The 24,311-nt window shown below is 36.9% G+C and overlaps 1 protein-coding gene across 1 annotated transcript; it reads left to right on the forward strand.

Moving 5' to 3' along the window:
* The first annotated feature begins 60 nt into the window (after window positions 1-60).
* nufip2 (nuclear FMR1 interacting protein 2) lies at window positions 61-11,312 on the forward strand. The gene is made up of 5 exons (XM_087807079.1): window positions 61-99; window positions 1,717-2,199; window positions 4,145-5,737; window positions 5,823-5,855; window positions 5,946-11,312. Exons 2-5 carry the CDS (start codon window positions 2,046-2,048, stop codon window positions 5,996-5,998), a joined length of 1,833 nt encoding a protein of 610 aa, XP_087663205.1. The 5' UTR covers window positions 61-99; window positions 1,717-2,045; the 3' UTR covers window positions 5,999-11,312.
* The last annotated feature ends 12,999 nt before the right edge of the window (window positions 11,313-24,311 follow it).

The raw sequence follows: 24,311 nt of genomic DNA on the forward strand, positions 1-24,311 counted from the left end.
TTGTTCTTGTGGTTCTTAACAAACACACCGTCCTCTCCTTAGTTCGTTCACGTCTGTCAGCGAGAGCGTTTCAAGCCGACTCACCTGCTGGATCCATTGGTAATTTGGTACACGTTTATTATTATAAGTGTTTAAATACAATTTTAAAAATGAAGCTAATTCACCTTTTTTCTTAAGTTAGTACAACCATGTATTTTAGCAACTTTTGTCTGCCTAGAATCACCTTTTAAATCCTTAAAATGTTAAGTATAGCTGCGTGTTTTGTCGTATATTCAATAATAATTGCTAAATATGGAGCTGCTATATCTGAGCGGATGTTCATAAATTGTTTGTTTTTTTTCTCCTGTAAATTCAATTGATTGAACAAATACCATTTGAATAAGCAAAAATATTTAAGCTGCTATGAGCATGGAGGTAGATTTGTTTCTTTATTATTCAATTAAAATGCTTGAAAACTATATTCACTTCAATACAAAAATACTTTAATTAAAATAATGTAAAAAAAACAACTTCATGGAATAATTAAAATACTTAAATAACAACAATAAAAAAACAACTTGTTGATGTAAGTTACTTTTGAGATTTAAGTATTAGGACACAAATGTCTACTGTTAATATGGACCAAAAAAAGAATATTACTGTATTCAAAGAAGTATTTGATTGAAGCAACTTCTTCTTTTGATTGAAAATATCTTTTTGGAAGCTATTTCTAAAAATGTAATAATGATTAAACAAATTTCATAATAGATGGATAGATAGATAGAACTTTATTGATCCCTCCGGAGGTCTCCTTTGGAAAATTGTCACTTTTAAAATCTATTTAAGCTACTTATTCCCTTATTAGAGCTATATTTTAATTGACAATATTTGTTTTTATTGAACAATAAAGAAACAAATGTCATAACATGGAACCAAACAAATGAAATTTAACATGAGCTATGCAATATTTAAAACATTATTTATTTATTCTATGTATACTATATTGCACTATTTTCAACTTACTTATATTTATACTTCTACTACTACTATCATTCATTCATTCTATGCTGTGTTTTTAGCGATTGCAATGACAATAAAAGGAAGTTCTAAGTCTAAATCAAGTTAAAACGAAGGCTTTAATATTTTAAATTGAAAAACTTTATTATTGAAGCACCTTTTTTCTTATTTAAGCTTTTTTATTATTTTTTTTTACACTTTTGAAGCACCTTATTTAATTGAAAATATGTGTCTTGATTGAACTTTTTAAATACTTAATAATAAAGAAACACATTTCACTAAATGGACCAAACATACATTTTTTAAAATCTCAATTAAAGGTATGAGAGCGTGTGTGAATGGTTGTGTGTATTCGTGTGTGCCCTGCGACAGACTGGCATCCTCCTGTCCAGGGTGTCCCCTGCCTCTCGCCCTATGACTGTGGGATAGCGACCCCGACCCCGGGATAAAGCAGTTGTCAATGAATGAATGAAAACATTTTCATATAATAATAATAATATAAATAATAATAAATACATATTTTTATTGATGCAACTTTTTTTTCATTTATTAAAAATGTTCATTTTGATTCAAGCAACTTTCTATTGGATACAAAATATATATATTTAATTAAAATAACTCATTTTTATTGAACCGACTTTTTTTAATTACTTTTTTGTTTTTTGTTTTGATTGAATAATAAATAAATAAATCCGCTAATGCGTGTCCATGTGTTTCTAGGTGTTGTGTGGACCCTCGTGTGTCCACCGGGCTGAAGACGTGGCAGCGCCTCCGGTCATATGACCCTCCCTCCCTCCGCCCGGATCCATATGAAAAGTCCCTAAATTTGAAAAATCCCCACTAACGTCCGTAAAACCACGTTAAGTCAAGTCTCCCTGAGCGACACCGGAGTCGCAACAGAGACGGCGACCACCCCAAAAAGAAAAAAAAAAAAAAGTGTGCCATTTTTAGACGTGTGTTCTGCTGACGTCCGCGGCGCTGAGAATAGCTTCCGCTGTGATTGGACTGTCCTGCAACAACTCCACTAGAGTCCCACATTCTCCACCTCGATGGAGGATCAGCCCAGGGGTCGGGCTCCAGACACCAAACACCAGCACCAGACCGAGGAAGACAGCAGGAACCCTTTGCCACAGAAAACGTGTTCAAAACATGATCAGAGCCACTTCAAGCGCAAGCATCAGAAAGCGCCGAAGAAGAAAAGAGGTATGGAGGCGAAAAAAAAGTTAGCTAACACGAGCTAGCCCGTCACGGGCTAAATGTCATTCCAGGGGAATTCTCTCACTGGTGTCGACACGGTGTGGTTGTAAAATCCCTCTGAATATAAATCGACACATATATTAGTCAATAAATCCGTTGTTATTGTCTATAGTCAACCATAAACGTTAAGCTAGCTCTGAGGAGATGCTAACCCTGCTAGCTGACGTTGCGTGACAGTTGTCGATGGTGGAGGATTGACCTTGCGCGCCGGCTTTAACACCCACTTTTCTCTCGCCCCGCCGCCACGACGAGCACCTAAACACACCCACCGTCAAAGTATCCACCGCAGTGCTCCCTTTAGCGTGTCGATTCCGGCGTTTTTTTTTGACGTGCCTGCTAACCCGCTCGGTTTAGGGGGGGAATACGAGCCGGCTCCACTGGAATGTCCAGGGCTGCCATTTCCTGTCGGCCATGTTAGAGCCGCACCGGGGGCTAATGCTAACGGTTTTTCCCTTCCAGCGAAATTGCCTTTACAAGTAATGTATGTCAGTGTGATGTGTACGTGGTTTATTATATAGCTCAATTAATGACAATAACAAATGTTTCATGCATGTGTGTGTTCCATCTGAGCAGCAGATGAGCCTATGCTAGCTGCTGTTAGCATGCTTCTTGACAGGCCTGTTGCATGTTGACCAGCACTGCCAATAATATACACGTATTACTGTAAATCCCTACAAATATATAGGTCATATGTTTTATTATGACAATCTGATGCATTGCTTGGAAAGTTATATTGATGTATAGTGAAATGCTTAAACTGACAGCAGGGTAAATCTTTTAGTAATTATTGAATAAAAATGCAAGTCATGTGAGCTGCTTGTAAACACACACATATTCACTTTAAAAACCTAACTGTCATTCAGACACACACGGCACACATTCAATTCAATTCGAAGTGTCAAATCATAAAAGTAAGTTATCTCAATACACTTTTACAGTTTAAGTAAGACTATAAAACAGATCCCGGCGCATCAACATTGAGTCAATCACAGTGTGTTAGTGGCGAGGGGGAAAAAAAAGCTTTTAGAAGGCAGAAACTTCGAGCATAACCAGACTTGGTGTTGACGGCCTCCTGCTGTGACAGGGTTCGGTAGACAGAGGAATGAGAAAAGAGAGAGTGAAGATTGAAAGATAGATGGATAGATAAAGTGAGAGAAAGACTAAAGATGCTCATGGAGAGAAATTATGATCTGCTGATGTCAACATGTGAATGAGATCTTGTATGTTATCTGACCCCATTTCCATTTTCCAAAAGTATGTAAATGAGTATAAAAGTAGGAAACACTGGACATAAAAACACATTTTACACCTGAGATCAGTTATTCCACTTGAATAATGGTTATTATATTAGATTAGATAGACTTTATTAATCCGTCTGGAGTTCTCCTTCAAGAAATTGGGCATTATTATTATTGGGTTGTATTAAATATGAAATGATTATATGAAGATGTCACGCAAAATAAGTAATAGAAAAACACTACCAAGCACCAAGGCTGCCATTCTGCAGGGCTTGTATGCACATCCATTCACACATCTTCTTGCATACTTTGTCACATATTCCCCCTTACACATGTGATTACAACAGTATTAAGATGCTTAAAACAAGTGCTATTCGTAAGCTATAGTATAAAAATTCTAGGAAAGTTCTCAAGTCATGAGGCAGTTGTTGCTTAACAGAGTTTGGTTCGAATGGAAACCACTTTAGCTTGGACCCTTTTTATCTGTGTTTTTACAGCGTTTAACACTGGATTATGACATGACGTCTGACGTCTATTATTTTCTTATCTCTTTTAGTACTTTTCGTATTCAAATTCTATAATAAGAGCCATATTAGAAATGTTGTTCCGCATTGTGTCAAATGGTATAACACAAATTTGCATTATCATTTCAGGCAGTAAAGAACTAATCCTCAGCAAAGAAGAGGGGGAGACTTCGCACTTGACTGACAGCACTGGTATTCCTGTCGACACCAATTTTAATGGATGCATTAATGATACAAATGTGAAGCTCAAGTCACAGATGCTAGTCACTGCAGTTTCCAAAACTAGCACCAAAAGACTGGAGCTCAAAAAGAATATGGACCTTAATCATGACAAGGAAAAGACCCTGGATGTAGTTAATCATCATGAGGGTCAACTTTTGGACAAGAAAGACTCTGTTTTGCAAAATGGCATCGCTCACTGTGGCTTAATCACAAATGGCTATTCAAGTAAGGACAACGATGGCAGCGGCTCTGAAGGGGGATATACTACGCCAAAGAAACGCAAGGCCAGATGTACCAACAAAAGCTCAGATAATGTGAATAGAGAGAGGAAGAAAGAAATGCACCGGAGCAACACAGCAGAGGCTTTGCAGAACAGCGAGAAGGGACTGACTTCCAGACTTGATGGCCACAAAGCCACCCATAAACTAGAGTCTCAGCCAGCAGTGAAACGGGCTGCAACTGCGGAGCCTTCGGCTGGGGAATCTCAGAGGAAGAACTCTGACGGCAAAGCTGTTGGCACTTTTTCTAAAAAGACTGAGGAGCGGCAAAAGGCCAAGCTTAGCTCCCCTTCTAATGAGGACCCCTGGACTTTATTCAAGCCCCCTCCTGTATTTCCTGTGGACAATAGCAGTGCTAAAATAGTTCCCAAGATCAGTTATGCAAGTAAAGTAAAAGAAAACCTCAATAAAGTAGTTCAAAGTGGAGTAGAGGCACCTCCACCAACTGTGAGACCACCACAGGTCCCCATGTCTGCTATGAAAACTATCACCTCAGCTAGCTTTACTAATGGTCCCGTTTCCGGAAATGGAACTGGCTGCCCTTGTGCGGGAACTTCCTTCGCCCACGCCGCCGGTGGTGTTCCCCAAGACCAGTCTCTCCCGTGTGGCGAGAATGTAGCATCTCCATTGGAAAGCCACTGTAGCTTTACAAACAGTCCCGTCGATGGAGACGCGTACGAGCCGAGGAAGTGCACTCTTTTAATTTACCCTTTAAATATGCAACCTGTGCTCCCTAGCGCTCGTCTTCTGGACCCGCCGGACGCTCAGACAAATCACAAAACCCTGGGGGATATCTTCCAGAATCAGTGGGGGCTTTCTTTCATCAACGAGCCGAACCTGGCGACGGAAGTGGGGAGCGGTCAGGCGCCCGCGGAGGACAAGTCCGGCGTGGTGGTCGGCACCCCCTCCTTTCTAGAACCAGGCATATTTGTTAAAGACTATGAGAAAAGGACTTGTGACATGCTGGACGATTGCTCGCTTGTTTGCGCGGAGGACGACAAGCTGCATTTGGGCGATCAGGGTGCGGTCAAAGTGGAGGCCAGGGGTTCAGGGTCCGCCTTGTGCTGTCCTAGCAAGGACCATGGTGCTATGCCTGCACAGGGCCACACAGCCACCGTGTTGTTTGGCTCGTCTAAAGAGCAGGTCTTCTCTAAGGACATCGGCAGGAGGCGTAGCTGGGGCTCCTTTGATGTTAAAGCTGCTGTTGCTTATCACACTAAAGGTGAGTCTCTTTTTCTTTAATTACATTTTCTTAATCATATTTAACTTAAACATTATCAGAACTTAATAGCATTTTTCTTTTACAGAAATGGAATTCCTGTTCAACTTGCAAAAACGAGGTACTTTCTTTTGTCCGTCTAACTCTAGAAATCATAACAATTGAGAAGATCATGTCGTCTAAATAAAATATCTCCCGTCTTGTTTCCCAGATCCCAAAAAAGTAGTGATTTATGACCTGACCGTGGACAGACCCGCTCAGTGACGCGACTCCTCCGGGCGCCACGGTGAACCTCCACGGACATCTTGAACCTTGTTGGAGTGACGACTGTGAAAACATTGATTCATTCGGCATGCTGGATGTTTTTTCAGTATCTCCGGCGGAATAGCAGACTTCTTTTTTTGGGGGAAAACGTAAAGACACAAACACACACACACCTACATACACACACTCACACTTGGGACAGATGTTTAAGGCGTTGATCGGTGCCTCTTCTCTACGATGGACACGTGTGAGTGTGTTTGTCTTGTGGATAAGAATGATCGATGTTGAGCAACAAGCGGGTGTCACTGTCGCACCTCCGAAGCCTTTAACTTTGTCAAACTGTTGCAGCCGCCAGTCAAGACGGCGATCACACCTCAGCCGTTTCATTTGTTTAGTTCAATTTTTTTGTTGTTGTCGTCTGTGTGCAGGTTTAAGAAGTAGAACTGTAAAAAGGAAGCTGGCAGGAAGGGTACACGTTGTCTTAAGTGATAGGCTGAAATCAAAGCCGGCAAATTTACGAAAACGCTTGATTTTTCTTTTGACTATTTTCATGTTATTATCTGACTGAACATGAGTGTTATGTGCACGGTAGTAGGACACCCCCCCCTCCCCCTCCGCCGGACTGGTACAGAAGCGCCCCTTGACTTTAGATTTATGGAGTTTAAAACGCAAACGTCTTTTTCAATCACTACCTTTTTTCTTCTTTTTTTTTCCAACTGTCTCCATGTCCCTCGCTCGCACCCGTCTCCGAATATGTTCACGGGATGAAGCCCCACAGTTGACCTAACCATCAAACTTTATTTAAAAAGGGACAAACATTTGACCAATCGGTTGAACTCGGCATCTTTTTTTTTGTTGTTGTTGATTCTCAATGTAAAAGAAATGCCAAGTTTTGTTCAAAAGGTTTTCTGAATGTACGTACGAGGAGATTTTCTTTAGTACGTCTTTATTTTCCCTCGGAAAAGGGGGGCTGATTTTAATGTATTTGACTTCTTATGCGTTTTTCTTCCTAATTTAGCTTTCTCCTCTTTAGTGTTTTTAATAATTCATTGTTGCTTTCTAGCTTCTTAACCTTTTGGAATTCGTTCACTGTAGGGAATAATCGGCGATAGGGCTGCACAATATCAGAAGGATCTTGGATATTTACTCGTGTCATTTTCTGCACCAGTTTACTACTTTAACTGCCTGGACATTAACAAATGGGCTCTGTGGCGGGCAAGCGGTAGTTGCTGGGTCATAAACGAATATCCGACTCGTGGTTCAATGTTTACACTCATCGTATCTGCTAGATTAGCTGCTTAAACAAGGTGACTTTCTACAATGTATTGGAGAGAAAAAAACACTACGTGGCAACACATTCTCGACTGCTTCTCTATTGTACGCTTTATCATATTGTGCAGCCCTACTTTCTCATTTGCCTGAGAATATCGGTAACCATGGCAATACTAAAAAAAGAAAATCCCTGACTCGCCACTTTCTCAAAACTATGCTCGAATGTGAAGATGAGCTTTTGCTGTTTTTAAATGTAATCTAGAGAAAAAGATCCTTTTTACAAGCCAGTGTGCAATAATGGAAGATCACAACTTCAAATATTCAGTGTTGTTATAGTTTAGATCCGTTTTTTTGGTTTTTCCTCAAAGTCGTTAAAGGAGTCGCCAACCGCTAACTTGTGACCTCGTCTCCCAAGTCAGTATTCAACGAGAAGAGGCCACGGGCGCCCTCTTCTCCCGGGGGAGAGCATCTGGTTCACATGTGGATGATAAGCACTTTATGTAGACTTCTTATCTTTATGAGTTGCTCTAGAGATCTATACGTACACTCGCTCCTTGACAGAATGGCTCTAGGCTGTTACTCATAGAATATTAAAAAATACAGGATAATCTACGTGTATCTCAGGTAGTGTTGCTGAAGCCATGTCGACTAGTCTCGCGTTCTGCCAACCAACCGGTCTTTTAAAAAAAAATGTCGATAGAAGTTTATCGTGAGTTGAGATCCTGTCGCTCAGTTTGGGCTTTAAAATGTCTATTTTGTCAACCCCCCCCCCCACACACACCCCTCATTGTCATGTAAGAAGAAGCACATTCATTTGTTTTGAACCGGTCGATGGTCTCCACAGGGACGTCCACGAGTGTGTGTGTAAAAGGGCATTAAAGTCTGAGCTTTTTCTCGCCCCCGAAGTACACCGTTTTTCCATGCGTCCTGATTAGTTCTTCCCACTGGGACCCCCGTACTCATCCGACCCAGGAGTTCAGCTGCTCCTTTCTGCTAATTAAGAGGGTTTTATTTGGAAGTCCATCGTTCGCCACGTGCTAATGCACGAGCGTTCGCTCGGATGAGTGGAGAGTGTTTTGTCTTCTCGGCTGAATTTCTTCGTTGAACTTCTCGCATGCACTTGATCGTCCTCATGATTGAGGTTTTTTTTTTAAGTTTATTAGAGAAATAATCTTGGTAAATATCATCCTGTTTTAGCCTAGAGGTCAATACTATAATAATCTGTAATATTTAATAGAAAATGACGCTTTTCTACGAGAATAATGCTTTCGATTTTTATCCATCCATACTATATCATCATCTTTTCAGAAGAACCAAGTGTCCAATTGATGTTCAAAACAGTTTATATGCTTTTATTTTGACATCTGCTTTACAGTCCCTGTCTCTTTAAGACACCAATTGTGTTCAAGATGTGTGTGATTGTCCATGTGGTGCTCGGCTGTCCACAAATAAAATGTGGCGACATTGTAAACATTAACATCAGGGTTTTCTCGAAGACTCTTTAAGTTTTGTTTGTCACAGATTGTCTTAAGATCCATCAAGCTCGTCGCTATTACAGAAATCGTTTGTGGCTTTTGGTCTTCTCCGGGTACTTTTGTTGTCTAAAACTTGTGTACGGACTGAAAGAAGTGGTGAATTAGAACGGCTTTATATAGTAATTTATGAGTTAATGCCTGAATCTTCTACAATTTTTGAGGGCTAACGAATAAGCATTGGCGTGGTTTTGAGTAAATGGTGTCGCTGGCTTTGGTCTCTCGCAGTGAGCGGCTTCTGTGGTCCATTAAACATGCAAAATAGTCATTGTTGATGAGCAAATGACCCATTTTCACTGATTGTCGACTCATTGTTCTGACATATCTCTGCTACATGGTTGTCCTTTGGCGACATGGTTGTGTTACAGTGAAGCAGGGCCTCTGTTTCAAATCTTTTGCTTCCTTTTGTCTACTCTTAATACTCCAGTTACCTCCCACTAATCAGTACAGTTATCTGACTACATTGTGCTATACGAGTGCTTTTATTTTGAAATCCACTTCTTCAATGCATCTTTTAACACATTTCTACACAGCCACTATACGTTTTACATCCATACCTCTTTTTTAATTTGCCTTTCTTTATGGCGTCTTGGTGATGGATGCGTTTTCCTTATTTTGTCCTGGTTAGATTTAATATCACGTGTTAAGATAAGGGTCTCGTCACCGAAACGAATAAATGGTGCTGAACCGCCGAGCCTCCGTGGCAAACTAATACACGCTTTTATTTTGACATTCCCAGTTCGTCTAGTCCGGTTCCCTCCCATGTGCCGATCAGAAGAAGGAATAGCCGTGGCGATGGTGCTATAAAAGTGAAAATCTGTCATTTGCTTCATCTTTTAAGCCTGGAATATTTATTGAATAACGCGCTGATGTGTTGAACGTTCAGTGATGGACTCGACAGGATCTTAATTGAGCAGAAAAGGTTGTGTGAACGTGGCGTTTAATGAACCGTGTCATGATGGCGTCGACAGTTAACCCCTTCCTGGTTCCGATTTCCCCCTCATATTAACTCATGCTAGTTTTTAAATTGAATTTGTGCATCTGTTGAGGAATGGAAAACGATGTGTTGTCTTGCCATCCTTTTCTAAAAAAGAAAAAAAACCTAAAAAAAACAACCCAACCCCCTCTCAAGCACTTAATCCAGCACAAGGCTGTGTTGATTATGCATTATATTGAAAAAAGCTGTATTACAGTAGCTGGCAAACCAAAAATTAAACGTTTGAAAATCAGAGATCGAAGACTCCGGGTCTTAATCACCTCAAGGATGCTCCCCGAAGCGTTCCCAGTTTGCCAGCTCTGGCCTTTTTTTTGTTTAGTTTTATTTGTTTTTAATTCTTCTGTTGGCTGTGAACACAAAGCAAGTTCTTCCTACGATATGCAAGTTCCTCATATTTCAACGACTCTCGTTTTTTTTTTCTTTCAAACCGACAACACTGTCTACGGTGCCATTTCTTCACATCTTTTCGTCGCGATATTCTCGTGATCACAGCTGGACATGTTTTTGTGTGTAGATTTTTTTTTTTTTTGTCCTCGGCTCGTGTTCAAGTTTTGTGTGAGCTGAAGCCAAAATGGGTTTTTAACGTGAAGTCGACGTCTAAAGTAGCACATAATTAAATTGATCAAATCTAACATGCTTTTTTTTTTTCAAAAAGGAAATAAATGTTTCTTTTGTAATCATAGTATAATTTATATATAGACTTACAAATGAGGGGTAAAATATGTTTTTTTTTGTTTTAGATAGTTGTCGATTAATGCTGATGTAGATCTTCCCTCGTTAACATCAGTGTTGATATATTTAAAAAAACAGACCATAATTCCAACTGATTCTATTGTAAAGTTGTTCAAAAAATGCTTCAAAGTATAAAATCCCTAATTTCTCTAATATAAAGATATATATATTTAAAAAATGGTAGCGTTGCTTATGTGAGAATTAATATGCAGGTGCTTTCGCCAAAGGAACACTATACTCGGACAGTAACTGGAGCGTCGGCGCAACAGGAGACGTGATCGAACAAAAAAGTGCTGCTTCTTTTATCCAGTAAATGTCGCAACAAAACTCCTGTGACATGAGATGATCTGAATAATGAGGGCTTTTTTTTTTTTTTTTTTCTCTTTCTTCTTGCTTCTGGACTGATCCAACATGTCTTAATCGTACGCGCGCAGAGGTGACGGGTGTGCCCCGTGTCACCAGCTTTTCTTTTTTGTTTACCACTCGAGTTCCCCCGGAAGAAAGAATAAAAGTGGGGGAAAAGAAAAAAAAAAAAGCTTAGGCAAAAGTGTCGCTCTCTATAATGGTTGTCAATAGTTTCATGATTTTGAGTGGGCTGTCTGATTTTATTTAATTTCTTTTGTTGTTGTTGAAATTTTAACAAATCTCACATTACAATGTTGTTTTTTTTTAAAGCATGATAATAACCCTCAAAATCCAAAAGATGTAATAGACTCAATGAATTTAAAAAAAAAAAAAAAATCCACAATTTTAGTTACCATTAAAATGTTAAATTTTATGATTAATTCTGTCTTGTGTCTTTCTTTGATCCCCTCCCAAAGAAACTGATTAACTTTGTCGCACATTCCTGGAAGTTTGTCTTGAATAACGTACATTTCGACGCAACAGGAAGTGGGTTTTTTATTTAAGTACTTCCTCCATAACTTCGCTGTATTAGTAATACACAGAACTGATTAAATGCGTTAAACACTTCATCTTCAATGCTAATGTTAGCATTTTAGCATAAGGTAAATGAATAATGCTATGAAAACTGAATATTTAGAAATGTGTCCGATCGCTAGCTAACAATTTTGTTACTAGTTCAACTCGACATACAGTCTTTGTCTTTCTCATTTTCTTACTTTAATTTGTCCTTTTTATGGGCATTTGTTTTACATTTAGTGTTTTTTGTATCTATAAAAATGTATCTATATAAAACCAAATACTATACAATTTATTTTTTGGGCATGACACTTGCATTTTAACATTGTTTTTTTTTCCTCTTTAGAATCTTTAAATAATATACAAAAAAACAATTTAAGCTTTTTTTTTTAGAAATGCCATTTTAGTTATATTCCTTTCATATTATTATTATTATTATTATTATTTCCTTCCTTTTCGAGGAAATTTGAACTAAAAACTTCACAAACTAGTAAAACGTTTCTTTAAAAATGCATCTCAAAGTACAGGAAGTTATGAAGAATATGTGACGAGGGATTTGACCGGAATGTCTGACTGGAATTCAGAAAAAGTTCCTGTTTGACATTCCTGATCTTTATCATGGTTTAAGACCTGACGTAATAAGTTAATTCTTAATTTTTGGAGCTCTTGAAAACGTAGAAAGTGATTTTGGTTATAAAGACAATGATAAAATATCAACACTAAAATAAAAGCCATTTTCTTTTTTATTATAATTTATCAAGACTAATGACTAGATGCATTAAATACAATTAAAAATAATTTGAAATGAATACTAAATCATTTTTCCTGTAAGAGAAAAAAAATCATCTCCGCTGACGCTCATCCGCTCTTTTACTTGTCAAACATTACCATCTAGTGGACAACAAGGCTCACTACAGATATGATCGGACAAACAATATCAGCTTAATTTACATTTTAAAACCATTCACCCGCTAAATAAACCTCAATGGATAAGAAAGAAAAGTCATGCAAGTACAGTAAGTTTATTTTTATTTTAAGGATTGAAACCAGACATGCATACATTGGTCCTTTTCAAAATAAAATACACACACACATGATCAAAACAAGCACCACATGAGGAAAGATAGTATTTATATATATACAGTGTATATATATAAAATAAACATTTAACTTCGAAAATAATTGTTTAACAGCTGATAAAAACCCCATAGAAAAAACAATTGCAAGATTAAATGTACAATGCATCAAATTACATATATACGTTTATTTTAATCAATTTAAAACTATATATTTATCCACAAATTAATTGTTTAACCTTTGTTGATTTTTGTTTTTTTTGTATGGATATTCACTGAGAATTATTAAAAGATTTATAAGATATTATTAAACACATATTTTATTATTAAATATAGAATAGCGTTATTTCTCTTCATATTCCTTCCAGTGTTTTCTTTTTAGATAATCAAAGAACAACTTCATAGAATTGACATTAAGTGTTGATTTCAATGAATGGAAACATTCATCATACATCATATACATATGATCATACAAAAGTAAGTATAAGTGGGATAAATGTTAATAATTATAAAGTGCAATTCCTTCATTTTATTGGAAATGATAGATTTTTAATATAAGAAGTCATGTTTTTTACACTTTATACATTCCGAAAAACTTAGGAATCATTTATTTTAATTATAAAAATGATTTATGGCATTTTTTTCCTTGAACATTTAACATTTCTTTCTTCTTTACTTTAACAAAAAGACGACCATCTCCGGACGAGGACGTCATGATTCCTGAGCGTTGGAAAAAAAATAACGTGACGGTGACATTTGGCGTCTGCGATCATCGACCTTGACTCGGCAAATGTCAGACGGCAGCAGATGCAGCTCGTGACTGACGGTTGAAGGAGGACAGCAGGTCCAGGGTCAGTGAGAACACTCCGGTGTGCGTCAGCAGGTGTGCGACGATAAAGTCACCGTCTAGAAATAAAGTTAGATTTGTGTCGTGAAACCTTCTAGAATTAAGATTTAATGTTCAGTCACAATCTGTCTTTGTGTTTCAGTCGATGAAAAATCACTGGTTTTTAACTTAAATTAACTTTGTCCCAATTCATTTTATTATTGTGTATCAAAATATATTTAAATTTTTTATAATCCATGTATCTAAATGTATCAAATCTACCACAGTGCAAGACCACGATGCTTTACAGGAGAGTTTGCTGTGCTAATGGCTACACACGAGCATTATTTGTTGCATTTTCCTGAACTACCTGAAAGTTTGATATAATCCTCATGTGTAGCCATTAGCGCAGCAATCTCTTAAACGTGACAAACTTTTTCAATAGTTTAGGAAAACACAACAAAAATGTATCGCTTGTAGCCATTAGAACACGTGTTGCCAGATTTTTGAGAAAGCTGTGCTAATGGCTACACACGAGCATTATTTGTTGCATTTTCCTGAACTACCTGAAAATTTGATATAATCCTCACGTGTAGCCATTAGCGCAGCAATCTCTTAAACGTGACAAACTTTTTCAATAGTTTAGGAAAACACAACAAAAATGTATCGCTTGTAGCCATTAGAACACGTGTTGCCAGATTTGTGAGAAAGCTGTGCTAATGGCTACACACGAGCATTATTTGTTGCGTTTTCCTGAACTACCTGAAAGTTTGATATAATCCTCATGTGTAGCCATTAGCGCAGCAATCTCATAAACGTGACAAACTCTTTTTCAATACTTTAGGAAAACACAACAAAAATGTATCGCTTGTAGCCATTAGAACACGTGTTGCCAGATTTGTGAGAAAGCTGTGCTAATGGCTACACACAAGCATTATTTGTTGCATTTTCCTGAACTACCTGAAAGTTTGATATAATCCTCACGTGTAGCCATTAGCGCAGCAATCTCTTAAACGTGACAAACTTTTTCAATAGTTTAGTAAAACACAACAAAAATGTATCGCTTGTAGCCATTAGAACACGTGTTGCCAGATTTGTGAGAAAGCTGTGCTAATGGCTACACACGAGCATTATTTGTTGCATTTTCCTGAACTACCTGAAAGTTTGATATAATCCTCACGTGTAGCCATTAGCGCAGCAATCTCTTAAACGTGACAAACTTTTTCAATAGTTTAGGAAAACACAACAAAAATGTATCGCTTGTAGCCATTAGAACACGTGTTGCCAGATTTGTGAGAACGCTGTGCTAATGGCTACACACAAGCATTATTTGTTGCGTTTTCCTGAACTACCTGAAAGTTTGATATAATCCTCATGTGTAGCCATTAGCGCAGCAATCTCATAATCGTGGCAAACTTTTTTTTAATACTTTAGTAAAACACAACAAAAATGTATCGCTTGTAGCCATTAGAACACGTGTTGCCAGATTTGTGAGAACGCTGTGCTAATGGCTACACACGAGCATTATTTGTTGCGTTTTCCTGAACTATCTGAAAGTTTGATATAATCCTCATGTGTAGCCATTAGCGCAGCAATCTCATAAACGTGACAAACTCTTTTTCAATACTTTAGGAAAACACAACAAAAATGTATCGCTTGTTGCCATTAGATGCCAGATTTGTGAGTTTGCTGTGCTAATGGCTACACTTAAGGATTACTTTGTTGTTTTCCTGAACTACATGAAAGTTTGATATAATCCTCACGTGTAGCCATTAGCGCAGCAATCTCAAAAACGTGACAAACTTTTTAAATACTTAAGGAAAACACAACAAAAAGTTATCGCTTGTAGCCATTAGAACAGGTGTTGCCAGATTTGTGAGAACGTTGTGCTAATGGCTACACTTAAGGATTACTCTGTTGTTTTCCTGAACTACATGAAAGTTTGAGATAATCCTCGCGCGTAGCCATTAGCACAGCAAAATCACTCATTGCCGTAGAAATCATACACACATGTCCAGGTACTTGTGGAAAACGCAAGAAGAAAACCTCAGTTGTAGCCAATACAAAACCTTTTGTCACGTCTGTGAGATTGCTGTGCTAATGGCTACACACGAGGATTCTTTGTCTTGTTTTCCTGAACCACCTGAAAGTTTTTGAAATAATTTTCTCGAGTAGCCATTAGCGCAGCAATCTCACAAATGGACAAAAAGAGGTTTGTTACATTTTCCAAAACTGTGTGAAAGTTTGAGAAAATCATTGCGCGTAGCCATTAGCGCAGCAAACTAAATTTTAGCTCATTTATAGCCATTAGAACATATACCTTTTTTTCATGTTTGACTTTGCTGAGCTAATGGCTACACACTCTCTATTGCTTTTTCTCACTGTGTTTATATCTATTATGTTTGTGTTGCTAAAAAGTAAGTAAAATGATAATTGCAGCATATTTAGCTAGATTTTCTTTATACTTTTCGCTACTTTTTTGTAGCTTGATTGCCCCTCACAACAGCCACTGTATAAATTGTGGCCCCTGAGGATATTTAATAAACCCCTCCTTTCACGCCGTCTAGTAAAAAGCAACAGAGAGTGTGTAGCCATTAGCTCAGCAAAGTCAAACATGAAAAAAGGTATATGTTCTAATGGCTATAAATAAGCTCAAATTTTCTTGACGGCGTGAAAGGAGGGGTTTATTAAATATCATCAGGGGCAACAATTTATACAGTGGCTGTTGCTGCAATCAAGCTAAAAAAGTAGCGAAAAGTATTAAAAAAAAATCAAGCTAAATATGCTGAAATTATCATTTTACTTACTTTATAGCAACACAAACATAATAGATATAAACACAGTTAGAAAAAGCAACAGAGAGCGTGTAGCCATTAGCTCAGCAAAGTCAAACATGAAAAAAAAGGTATATGTTCTAATCTGGCTATAAATAAACTCAAATTTCCTAGACGGCGTGAAAAGAGGGGTTTATTAAATATCCTCAGGGGCCACAACTTATACAGTGGCTGTTGCTGCAATCAAGCTAAAAAAAGTAGTGAAAAGTATTAAAAAAAAATCAAGCTAAATATGCTGAAATTAATACTTTTCGCTACTTTTTTGTAGCTTGATTGCCCCTCACAACAGCCACTGTATAAATTGTGGCCCCTGAGGATATTTAATAAACCCCTCCTTTCACGCCGTCTAGTAAAAAGCAACAGAGAGTGTGTAGCCATTAGCTCAGCAAAGTCAAACATGAAAAAAGGTATATGTTCTAACGGCTATAAATAAGCTCAAATTTTCTTGACGGCGTGAAAGGAGGGGTTTATTAAATATCATCAGGGGCCACAATTTATACAGTGGCTGTTGCTGCAATCAAGCTAAAACAAGTAGCGAAAAATATTTTAAAAAATCAAGCTAAATATGCTGAAATTATCATTTTACTTACTTTATAGCAACACAAACATAATAGATATAAACACAGTGAGAAAAAGCAACAGAGAGCGTGTAGCCATTAGCTCAGCAAAGTCAAACATGAAAAAAGGTATATGTTCTAATCTGGCTATAAATAAGCTCAAATTTCCTAGACGGCGTGAAAAGAGGGGTTTATTAAATATCCTCAGGGGCCACAATTTATAATATGGCTGTTGCTGCAATCAAGCTAAAAAAAAAGTAGCGAAAAGTATTAAAAAAAAATGAAGCTAAATATGCTGAAATTAATACTTTTCGCTACTTTTTTTTTGCTTGATTGCAGCAACAGCCACTGTATAAATTGTGGCCCCTGAGGATATTTAATAAACCCCTCTTTTCACGCCATCTAGGAAATTTTACTTACTTTTTAGCAACACAAACATAATAGATATAAACACAGTGAGAAAAAGCAACAGAGAGTGTGTAGCCATTAGCTCAGCAAAGTCAAACATGAAAAAAGGTATATGTTGAAAAATAGGGGTTTATTAAATATCCTCAGGGGCCACAATTTATACAGTCAAGCAATCAAGCTAAAAAAGTAGCGAAAAGTATTAAAAAAAAAATCAAGCTAAATATGCTGAAATTAATACTTTTCGCTACTTGTTTTAGCTTGATTGCAGCAACAGCCATATTATAAATTGTGGCCCCTGAGGATATTTAATAAACCCCTCTTTTTCAACATATACCTTTTTTCATGTTTGACTTTGCTGAGCTAATGGCTACACACTCTCTGTTGCTTTTTCTCACTGTGTTTATATCTATTATGTTTGTGTTGCTAAAAAGTACGTAAAATTTCCTAGATGGCGTGAAAAGAGGGGTTTATTAAATATCCTCAGGGGCCACAATTTATAATATGGCTGTTGCTGCAATCAAGCTAAAAAAGTACCAAAAAGTATTAAAAAATAAAGCTAAATATGCTGAACTTATAATTTTACCTACCTTTTAGCAACACAAACGTTACAGATAAAAACACAGCGAGATGACGATGTTTTTAAAAATCCTATATCCACGTGATCTCATTTCGGGATTTTGACTCCGAAAACGCAGCTTGTTTGCTCGAGGCGCTTCCACTTCGCCGCCAATTCCACTCCCACAAGGTCGTTTGGTTAATGCACATTTAAGTTTCCATGGACTCTTAACTAGTTTTTAATCAGCAATTACGGCGCCAACAAGGAAGTGTGCGTCGCTCGCGCGCCCAAGCTCGCCCGGAGAGCGGCTCGTCAATGTCACGTCAATTTCCACGCCAAAGGCTACATTAGCCCGGAGTCGGGGAGGAAAAAAAAAAAAAAACGCCACCTGAGTGCCTCATTCCCGTCAACTATTGACTCCATTATACAGCTCTGTCAGAAGAATGTTCCGCCTGGAGAGAGCGGCGGCCATTACACGGCTGCGCGGGGAGATAATTTAGCGACGCACATGAAATTAAGTGCATATCCATTGAACATTGCTCATTATACTTGAATTCCTGCGACAGGATCCTGGATGCCTCCCAACCTTTTTTTTTTCCCTCTCGTTCCCTTTCCTCATTTTCAAGGTGTAAACACAGCCCGGTGATACTCGTTCGCATAAATAGCCGTCGCTCTCGCGCGCCGCTAACTTACCTGTAATTGCCAATTAAACATGGCGGCGCCTCAGATCGGCTCTTAATTACGGCTAATAAACGTCGAGGTCGGCGCGGAGACGGAGACGCCGGAGAGAAAACAAAACATTTAATGTTGTATATGATGATATTTAACAGGATTTACTTACTAGATTAACTGTCAAATTAGCATAACCAGGTGTAAAAAGGGTGGCCCGGGGGCCATTTGTGCATCTGTAGAAATTCTGATAAATTCTCAACTATTTAAATAAGTTATTTTTGTTCTTTTGAATGACATTTTTTAATAAAAAATGTATATATATATATATGGTTGTAATACAAAAAATACGATGGTATTAATAATTTTATTTTTATTTCAATATGTATCAAATGGCACAAGGGTAAAAAAAAAAGTATAAAAATAACTTCATTAGACAAACTGGTTTTAGGAAAACAATTTGATGAGAAAAATATAAATAAAATAATTTCAAAAGCGTTACGTCTTTAATCCAAGTTATTTTGAATGACATTTTAAAATTAAATCAAGTTAAATATTATACTCTCTCTCATGTCCCTTAGTTTATTAAAAAGAAAAATGGATGTATCAATCGGTACAACAGCTTGTAGAATAATCATTTTATGAATAAAAAAGTAATACAATATAGAAAAAATAAAAAATGTCTTTCACTTAAGAAACACTATAAAATATATAGAAAAAGACAAACAGGTTACAGAAAAACAGTTAATTGGAAAAATATAAACAGTATTGTTATTATTGTAAAAAAGCAAAAATCGAGTTATATTTGTAAATATTTGAATAATAATAACAATAACTTTACATTTTTTAAAACAGACACTACACAAAAATGTATAAAAACAACAAACTCCTGCTTGTATTCTGCTTTTCTTGATTGTATTTAATTGTCATTTTATTTTTTATTTAGTTTAATTACTTTTCTGTAACCTGTCTCTCGCTTTTTAATAATAAGTAATACTATTTAAAATAAGTTAATAGTTATAAATATATTTTATTAATTATGAATATACTGTATATATTTACATTGTAAAGTGTGTTTCGCCATAGCACGCCAACACAACTCGTGTGAAAAAAAATCTGTATTTCAAGGGAGTTTTTCAATCTTTATTTAGCAGATTATGCTAGTAGTATGTAGTAGTACCCCCCCCCCCCCACACACACACCTTAAAAAACTGTAGAGCGTTACATTCTGGCTCAGCTCACACTCCGACCTTTTTTCTTTCAAGTGTAATTCATCCCTGGATCTGTAATCGTCCATTAAGACGAGCTCTTAAGGTTGAGTCTCTCCTCCATCAACTCCTCTGTTGCCATGCCGATCTCAACGATGGCATTTCAGCGGCGTGTTTGTTGTTCGCCAGACGCCGTCGTGTTCCGCCTGTCAGCAAAGGCCTCTGGGAAAATGGAGACGAGCACGACACAGAAATCTGCCTGAAAGTTGTGTAAGTGCGACTTAATTGTCTCCCTTTTTTGTTGTTGTTGTCGTTGTCCTGATTCAAATATCCTTTTTAAAGAGCGACTGATTAGCGCTTCTGATTAGCACTTAGCTAATGGCGGGTGGAGCGCAGAGGTCAAGAGGTCAAGGCTCTGGACGCTACAAGCTAACGCAGCAGAAGCTAATTACAGAAAAATATTACTTTGTTCGTTTATACGTATACAAATAAAACTTACTTACTAGACATTTTGTAGTTACCAACTTGAGCTCACGTAAAAGTATTTCCACTTTAAATATAATATAATAATATATAATAATAATAACTAAAATTTATATAGAACGTGTCACAAGGTTTTTTAAATGAAAATGTCATTTAAAAATGTTCCAGTACAAAATAAAACGATATAAATACAATTTAGATAATTAAATAACAATATATTAAGGTAAAAAGCAGAGATGGATTAAAGACATTAAATACAAATATTTATAAATGTTGATTTTCTCAGAAAGAAATGCTTCTTTAAAAGACTGGTTGTAAAAACTACACGCGAGGCCAAAAATTATAAAAGGAACAACAAAAAAAACAGGACACAATACTATAGAAGAATATCAGTATATTGAGTCATTTTATTCAATGGAAATTATACAGAAAAGCCTTTTCTTTACCCATTAAATGCAATATTATATTGAAAAGTGGATTTTCTTTCAATAACTGATACCAAAGAATTCTATTATTTTCTAAATAAAACCTTTTTTCTTCTCATAGTTTGATCTTCTATTTCAAATAAAAAACAAATGTTCGTAAATAATCGTTTTTTATTTACAGAATCTTGAATTCAATGTAAAACTGTTGAAAAATGTTGCTAAAAGAGCTACTGGATCCAACTTTTAGCCAATCGTGTTCAATTTAAACAAATTATATTGAACTAATAATATATATTTAATCCTTAAAGGAATATATTGATAAACAAAAAAAAACATGTTCCATAGTAACCATAGTAACCAATGATAATCTCTTCGAAGACGTCGCCAGGAAATGTTTTCACCGCAAAATATTTTCAAAATAAAAGAGCCATTTCCTTTTAAATCCTTTTTTAATGAATTGTGTGTTTAAAAAAAAAAGAAGATCCTGCTGGATGTGACCTTGAAACAGGAAAACAAAAGTTTTCTAAGCATTAACGGTTTTCAAAGTTCAAAACAATAAAAAAACAACAAAAAATGTGCTAATAATTAAGTATGATATCAGACGCACCATGTGAGCGCAAAAGATTGTTCAAAAATGCCTAAAATGGCGTTTTTTGAAGGCTTGAAAAAAGGTCTAATTCGACCGATTTTTTTTACTCAAACTTTAAAAAATGGCCCGAAATCGACGTGTCCGAAAATGGAAAAAAAGGTCGGCATACTTAAGTATGATATCAGACGCACCATGTGAGCGCAAAAGATTGTTCAAAAATGCCTAAAATGTCGTTTTTTGAAGGCTCGAAAAAAGGTCTAATTCGACCGATTTTTTTACTCAAACTTTAAAAAATGGCCCGAAATCGACGTGTCCGAAAATGGAAAAAAAGGTCGGCATACTTAAGTATGATATCAGACGCACCATGTGAGCGCAAAAGATTGTTCAAAAATGCCTAAAATGTCGTTTTTTGAAGGCTCGAAAAAAGGTCTAATTCGACCGATTTTTTTTACTCAAACTTTAAAAAATGGCCCGAAATCGACGTGTCCGAAAATGGAAAAAAAGGTCGGCATACTTAAGTATGATATCAGACGCACCATGTGAGCGCAAAAGATTGTTCAAAAATGCCTAAAATGTCGTTTTTTGAAGGCTCGAAAAAAGGTCTAATTCGACCGATTTTTTTACTCAAACTTTAAAAAATGGCCCCAAATCGACGTGTCCCAAAATGGAAAAAAAGGTCGGCATACTTAAGTATGATATCAGACGCACCATGTGAGCGCAAAAGATTGTTCAAAAATGCCTAAAATGTCGTTTTTTGAAGGCTCGAAAAAAGGTCTAATTCGACCGATTTTTTTTACTCAAACTTCAAAAAATGGCCCGAAATCGACGTGTCCGAAAATGGGAAAAAAGGTCGGCATACTTAAGTATGATATCAGACGCACCATGTGAGCGCAAAAGATTGTGACGAAAATGCCTAAAATGTCGTTTTTTGAAGGCTCGAAAAAAGGTCTAATTCGACCGATTTTTTTTTACTCAAACTTTAAAAAATGGCCCGAAATCGACGTGTCCGAAAATGGAAAGAAAGGTCGGCATACTTAAGTATGATATCAGACGCACCATGTGAGCGCAAAAGATTGTGACGAAAATGCCTAAAATGTCGTTTTTTGAAGGCTCGAAAAAAGGTCTAATTCGACCGATTTTTTTTAGTCAAACTTTAAAAAATGGCCCGAAATCGACGTGTCCCAAAATGGGAAAAAAGGTCGGCATACTTAAGTATGATATCAGACGCACCATGTGAGCGCAAAAGATTGTGACGAAAATGCCTAAAATGTCGTTTTTTGAAGGCTCGAAAAAAGGTCTAATTCGACCGATTTTTTTTACTCAAACTTTAAAAAATGGCCCGAAATCGACGTGTCCGAAAATGGAAAGAAAGGTCGGCATACTTAAGTATGATATCAGACGCACCATGTGAGCGCAAAAGATTGTGACGAAAATGCCTAAAATGTCGTTTTTTGAAGGCTCGAAAAAAGGTCTAATTCGACCGATTTTTTTTAGTCAAACTTTAAAAAATGGCCCGAAATCGACGTGTCCCAAAATGGAAAAAAAGGTCGGCATACTTAAGTATGATATCAGACGCACCATGTGAGCGCAAAAGATTGTTACGAAAATGCCTAAAATGTAGTTTTTTGAAGGCTCGAAAAAAGGTCTAATTCGACCGATTTTTTTTTACTCAAACTTTAAAAAATGGCCCGAAATCGACGTGTCCGAAAATGGAAAGAAAGGTCGGCATACTTAAGTATGATATCAGACGCACCATGTGAGCGCAAAAGATTGTGACGAAAATGCCTAAAATGTCGTTTTTTGAAGGCTCGAAAAAAGGTCTAATTCGACCGATTTTTTTTAGTCAAACTTTAAAAAATGGCCCGAAATCGACGTGTCCCAAAATGGAAAAAAAGGTCGGCATACTTAAGTATGATATCAGACGCACCATGTGAGCGCAAAAGATTGTGACGAAAATGCCTAAAATGTTGTTTTTTGAAGGCTCGAAAAAAGGTCTAATTCGACCGATTTTTTTTAGTCAAACTTTAAAAAATGGCCCGAAATCGACGTGTCCGAAAATGGAAAGAAAGGTCGGCATACTTAAGTATGATATCAGACGCACCATGTGAGCGCAAAAGATTGTGACGAAAATGCCTAAAATGTAGTTTTTTGAAGGCTCCAAAAAAGGTCTAATTCGACCGATTTTTTTTACTCAAACTTTAAAAAATGGCCCGAAACCGACGTGTCCCAAAATGGAAAAAAAGGTCGGCATACTAAAGTATGATATCAGACGCACCATGTGAGCGCAAAAGATTGTTACGAAAATGCCTAAAATGTCGTTTTTTGAAGGCTCGAAAAAAGGTCTAATTCGACCGATTTTTTTTACTCAAACTTTAAAAAATGGCCCGAAATCGACGTGTCCGAAAATGGAAAGAAAGGTCGGCATACTTAAGTATGATATCAGACGCACCATGTGAGCGCAAAAGATTGTGACGAAAATGCCTAAAATGTCGTTTTTTGAAGGCTCGAAAAAAGGTCTAATTCGACCGATTTTTTTTAGTCAAACTTTAAAAAATGGCCCGAAATCGACGTGTCCCAAAATGGGAAAAAAGGTCGGCATACTTAAGTATGATATCAGACGCACCATGTGAGCGCAAAAGATTGTGACGAAAATGCCTAAAATGTCGTTTTTTGAAGGCTCCAAAGAAGGTCTAATTCGACCGATTTTTTTTACTCAAACTTTAAAAAATGGCCCGAAATCGACGTGTCCCAAAATGGAAAAAAAGGTCGGCATACTTAAGTATGATATCAGACGCACCATGTGAGCGCAAAAGATTGTTACGAAAATGCCTAAAATGTCGTTTTTGAAGGCTCGAAAAAAGGTCTAATTCGACCGATTTTTTTTACTCAAACTTTAAAAAATGGCCCGAAATCGACGTGTCCGAAAATAGAAAGAAAGGTCGGCATACTTAAGTATGATATCAGACGCACCATGTGAGCGCAAAAGATAATGCCTAAAATGTCGTTTTTTGAAGGCTCGAAAAAAGGTCTAATTCGACCGATTTTTTTTAGTCAAACTTTAAAAAATGGCCCGAAATCGACGTGTCCGAAAATGGAAAAAAAGGTCGGCATACTTAAGTATGATATCAGACGCACCATGTGAGCGCAAAAGATTGTGACGAAAATGCCTAAAATGTCGTTTTTTGAAGGCTCGAAAAAAGGTCCAATTCGACCGATTTTTTTTACTCA

This window comes from Callionymus lyra, chromosome 14 (genome assembly GCF_982586985.1).
Source record: "Callionymus lyra chromosome 14, fCalLyr1.hap1.1, whole genome shotgun sequence".
In the NCBI taxonomy this organism is placed as follows: Eukaryota; Metazoa; Chordata; class Actinopteri; order Syngnathiformes; family Callionymidae; genus Callionymus; species Callionymus lyra.

Excerpts from the sequence above, each read along its gene's own strand:
- nufip2 (XM_087807079.1), top strand. The coding sequence starts at position 2,046 with ATGGAGGATCAGCCCAGGGGTCGGGCTCCAGACACCAAACACCAGCAC. Across the intron at positions 2,200-4,144 it reads AGCGCCGAAGAAGAAAAGAG|GCAGTAAAGAACTAATCCTC; the intron begins GTATGGAGGCGA and ends TTATCATTTCAG. Across the intron at positions 5,738-5,822 it reads TGTTGCTTATCACACTAAAG|AAATGGAATTCCTGTTCAAC; the intron begins GTGAGTCTCTTT and ends TTTCTTTTACAG.